At 38.0% G+C, this 5,000-nt stretch overlaps 1 protein-coding gene across 1 annotated transcript in view; it reads right to left on the bottom strand.

Annotated features, from left to right (window-relative positions):
• The window catches only part of LOC138021367 (ER degradation-enhancing alpha-mannosidase-like protein 3), a 25,682-nt gene that overhangs the window by 11,106 nt on the left and 9,576 nt on the right, over positions 1-5,000 (bottom strand). Inside the window, exons 9-15 of the mRNA XM_068868233.1 lie at positions 4,644-4,741; positions 4,034-4,159; positions 2,898-2,981; positions 2,543-2,626; positions 2,164-2,288; positions 887-1,049; positions 592-770 (exon numbers count right to left, since the gene is read on the bottom strand). Of these exons, the coding sequence (XP_068724334.1) occupies positions 592-770; positions 887-1,049; positions 2,164-2,288; positions 2,543-2,626; positions 2,898-2,981; positions 4,034-4,159; positions 4,644-4,741 (859 nt within the window). The remainder of the gene's footprint in view (positions 1-591; positions 771-886; positions 1,050-2,163; positions 2,289-2,542; positions 2,627-2,897; positions 2,982-4,033; positions 4,160-4,643; positions 4,742-5,000) is intronic.

The raw sequence follows: 5,000 nt of genomic DNA, 5'->3' as shown, positions 1-5,000 counted from the left end.
TAAACATACTTCTGAGTAAGAAATAAGCTATGTTCATGAAATTTCACCACAAAGGGATAGGTGGTTAGGTGCAAGGCTGTTGCCTAACAGGAGCCCGGTAGCCTGGGGCTCCCAAAGAATAGCTCTGGGCTCCTTAATTTTTCACAGCAACACCTTTCACTTCATATGTTGGGCTCCTAAGTTCTCAGCGTTTAGCTCTGAGGGCCCCTTTAAAATTTTCTTAGGCAGCAGCCTTGAGGTGTATGGCATAAGTTAAAGTACATTTTATGTCACAAAGACGGATATAATGACCTTGCTCTCATGAGTCTCTGGTATCTTAGTGATAGAGCAATGGAACAAGTAATCAAAAAATCATAGCTTCTATTCCTGTAAGAAAAACTTTACCCATTGGCACATACACAACATCATTTGTCAGCTGTGCAGAAGTCTCGCATTCCTCGTGTTGTCATTGTTTGAAGTCATTTTCTTTTCGATTAAGCTGAGTTAGTTACATGTAAATGCAATCATTTTGAGAATACAGCCCCCCACACCCCCCAAATAACCTTGCACAATTTGAACAATGTAAATCTGAGGTAAAGAAATTTGACTCACTTGTTGGAGCTAAATGTGAAGCCTTGCTTTTTCTTAGGGCAGCTCCCCTGTGCCTGAGAGTGACTGTTACGCCGCACCTCCTGTGCAAACTTTGCGGTTGAACCCTGATTGTGCTGTGTGATTGGACATGTGTATTCATGCTCATTGTCTGCACTCAAGGTCACATTATATTTCAGTTGCTACAAACGAAAAAGATCAAACGAAACCATTCAGTGACACTGACCCAATATTTGGACACCGTCTCAAGCACACGTGCACGCCGCTCTTTCTCATTATTCATAATACATCATCTAACCTGGGAAGCTGATTCGTTGACAGTAGCAGTGGACAGACTGAGTGGAAGAAGGTGAGCCTCAGTTGTAAAAATAAACTGATTCATGTTGAATGCCAGGTCTTCCTTTTCAGTAAACAGCAGATACAAATACTTGAATGTTTCAGCTAACACAAACGAATCCATTCTAAGAAAAGAGAATAAATTGCAAAAGGTACAAAAACACAGTGTATAATAATTATGAAAAAAAAAGAGCCAGCCTTATTTTAAGATGACGAATGTTGTGTTGGGGTTCATGGATTAGCTACTTTTTTTCAGAAAATAAAGCAAGTAGAAAGCAAGAAGATAACCATAAAAATCATGTTCACAAATGGTCCACTGCTTAAAGGCCAGCCTTAACTGCAGTGTTCCAGATAGGTGACGGGTCTCGGGTCAAAAACCCGACAAGATCAGCTGCATGACCCGACAAATTAATGGAAATTTATAATAATCTGGTGGGATCAGTGGGAATTGACCCGTAGGAATACCATATTGGCACGCTGCCTTAAAATCTTATTTGGAACACTGTAACTGGCTGCAGCTTTCAAACGAAGGAACAAGCAATTAAGCCACGGTTACACGAGCGATTTTTGTCTCGCGCTGGTGATGCGATTTTTTCAGATTTTGTCGCGTCGCCTGCGTGCCAGGGTGGCTACACTTGTGACAAGTTTTGGCGACAAATTGAAGGCCGCGTGAATCACATACTTCAAGAGACCTGGGCACTATAAACATACATTCCTCCCTTAATTTCATTGGCTAAATACTCTTAAGTCGCGTCGCAAGCGCAAGCAAAAAGTTGCAGGGTGGCTACATGGGCAACTATCTCTGCGATTTTGTCGCGAAAGTTTCAACTCTGGCGACTTTTTTAGAACTTGTGCTTTTTTCACCTGTCGCATCGCCAGTTCAAGGGTGGCTGCATGTGTGATTTTCATCTCACACTGGTGATGCGAAAAAGCTTGAAAAAATCGCACCACCAGCGCGAGCAAAAAATCGCTTGTGTAGCCGCGGCTTTAGTCTCTGCCTTCTCAATACTGGAAGTGACAACTATGTACATTGATCTAATTTCCTTTTTACTTGAAACCAACTCATATTTTTGTAGCTCAAAATCAAGTTGATGTTTTCACCACATTAAGAACAATTAAGCACACAAATCTGTTGGCTAGGAGTCTCAAGGAGAGCCCCTAAGCTAATAAAGTTATCCTTAGATTGCTATGGATCTGACTGGTAATGAAATATGCAGAAAGAGAGGTTCCAGACTGTACCTGTCTTCATGACTTAATGTTCTCACATCTCTAAGAGCAGCAAAGCCACAAGGAACCCTTGCATGCTCATTTATCTTTTCCACAATGTGCTTTCCAACTTGAAGGTAATATGGGTCTCCTGTGGCCTGAATAAGCAAATTTTATTATTGCATTACTCAAATTGGACAATAACAATTTTTGTGTTTGGTTTCCCCAAGTCATTACCATACAGAATCAAGGCAATCCAGATTTAACCTCCCTTGCATCTGTCATTTGGTCTATCACACCCTGTGCTCTTCGTTAGAGATACAAAATAGAGCAATGGGATCTGTGCTCAAAAGATAACAGAGAAGAGCAAGAAGATTTGTTTATGAAAAGTAAAGGAGAGTTTGTTCCACACCTCATACAGAAAGTACGTGCTTTCAACAAGCTCAGGTCTAAGAGGGTGTTGCCCCCAATGAACTTCAAATTCCATAGTAAAGGCCTGCAAGGAAAAGTACATCACAAAACTGTTTAAACTTTCATGTTCAATTAATAAATATTATTATTGCAGCAATCTTCTTCTTCTATTATGTACAGCGAAAATGGCTATTGCCCTTTTGGTAAATGAAGGGATTCATAAATGACTGAGTGCTAATATCCAATTTTCATTAAAAGTGTTTTTTTCAAGAGACTACCTTAGCTAAAATACTGTATTATTTTAATCTTGATTATTCTATAATAATTATTTTACTTGTATTTACTTGTAACCATACCTCTGGTAGGAAGGTGTGTTTCTTGGAAACTTCGTACAACATCTGATGAGTTTCAATGGCTTTCTTCAGATCACCTTTAAGAACCTATTGATTCATAGTGCAAAGGAATGCTTATATGTAATTTGTGCTATAAAATGAGGAAATGAGATTGACCAACCTTAACCCTGGCAAATTACAAAATAGTCCCCTGAGGGAAAATGTGCTTGCTGTGTCGGAGACTGTTTGTGACTTATTATGATAGATCATTTCTACTTTTAAACATGCATGTTAAACCAGATAAGAAAAAAACGCACATTAACAAGGCAAAAAAGTCTCAAGGTTGAGAACAATAATTTAACTTAAAATTATTTTAAGTTACATTATTAGATGAAGACCCCGCACATATGCCTTTTTTGTAAATTTGTTGGGAAAACTCAGAGATTTTTCACAAAAAACAATAACCAAGGTTCTTCCTCTTTTATATTCATTTGAAACTTCAGCAATTCTGGAAAGAAAGCGAACGTGACAAAATTGCTTTATAAATGCTATTTTGCCTAACAGAATTTTATTTTCGTTATCCCACGTAACTTTTAAGTCAACACATTGCACGTAACATTTCATTAAATATGCTAAAAGCTCATTCGAAATAATGTTTGTAAGACTAACAATAGTTGAAAAACAAGCATAGTGGGCAAAGTGCAGAACGCATTCATTAAGTGGAGATAACGCACCTGCTCGATTTTTCTGTAGCATTTAATGAGATTTCATTTGATAGCTACCCGTACATCTCAAAACATTTCATACTTGTCATTGGACTGTTTTGCAGTGTTAAAAAGTTTTGTAACAGAAATGTTGCTAAATGTTGATATCTGCCAGTATAGCATAAAATCCAAGCCTTTTCTGATAACAAAGCGATGTCACATGGAAAAACGAGTCTGTACTGACAAATGCACAAACTTCGTTTGACCAGTGGTTTCCCTTTGAGTGTCGATTTTTAAGATGTGACATGGTCCTTACTTTATTTATTTCTTTCTTTCAGTCTTACACCGACGATGACATAGAGCTTTACTGGCTATAAATAGCCAGTATGCACAACACATTACATGTTAGGCTGAACAAAAAAAGTAATGTGAAGAAAACAGTTGAATCTGTCAAACCTGGAGTCCTGGCCAAAAAGCTTGAAGAGCATCCATATATGCATGAGCTGTTCTGTCAGGCTGATGCATCTGTACACTCAAAAACAATGGGCCTTGGTTCATGTACTGCATTATGGACTTGTAGTGCTGTATTAAAAACAAAGTTGCAGAGCACTAACAATTATAATTGCAGTTAACAAAACAGTTACCAGAATTTGGATGTGCTGCAGCCTAGACATGCTGACTTCCTGGATTATACCAACTTCAGATATTTGAAAAACTGTTCCAGGGAACATCAAGTTCTACAAGCAGTGCATTACAAGTTGTGCATGCAAATGGACCCTTTGCAGCTGGTGATCACATGGTAAAAAAACTGCTACACTGGAGAGCAAATTGCACAATGGGACCTCTACATGTAAAACAAAGCAACTTTAATTTTGTTTTAGATGTCCCAGTGTGCAATTTGCTCTCTAGTATGGCGGTTTTTGTATCATGTGATTGCCAGCTGCAAAGGTCCCATTTTAATCAGGATAGGAGTCGCATGCACCCCCTGTATTGGTAGAAGCCAATGAAAAAAGAGGCCTTTGCATTGCCTTCAACTGCTGTTATCAGTGAATACTGGGGTGCTTACCCTGTTAAACCTTTCCAAATATGTTTCATCTCCTAGGAGAATGTAGGCTTTCAAACAGTATTCATAGTATGAATCAATACCTGCACCAACACTACTGTCTGTGGACAACACAAAAAGAACAATACAATTATTTTCCATTATTCATGTATGAAGCACAATTCAACGCTTGTGTTAAATAACAAATAATAATAATAATAATAATAATAATAATAATACTACTACTACTACTACTACTACTACTACTACTACTACTACTACTACTACTAATAATAATAATAATAATAATAATAATAGCCATATATTTACTCAGGAGCTCCACTCACACAAAGTAATTTTCAGGGAGGTCCTGCATTTGAT

Source organism: Montipora capricornis, chromosome 2 (genome assembly GCF_036669925.1).
Source record: "Montipora capricornis isolate CH-2021 chromosome 2, ASM3666992v2, whole genome shotgun sequence".
NCBI lineage: Eukaryota > Metazoa > Cnidaria > Anthozoa > Scleractinia > Acroporidae > Montipora > Montipora capricornis.
Note: the sequence above shows the minus strand (reverse complement) of the source record. Positions and strands in the feature narration are given on the sequence as shown.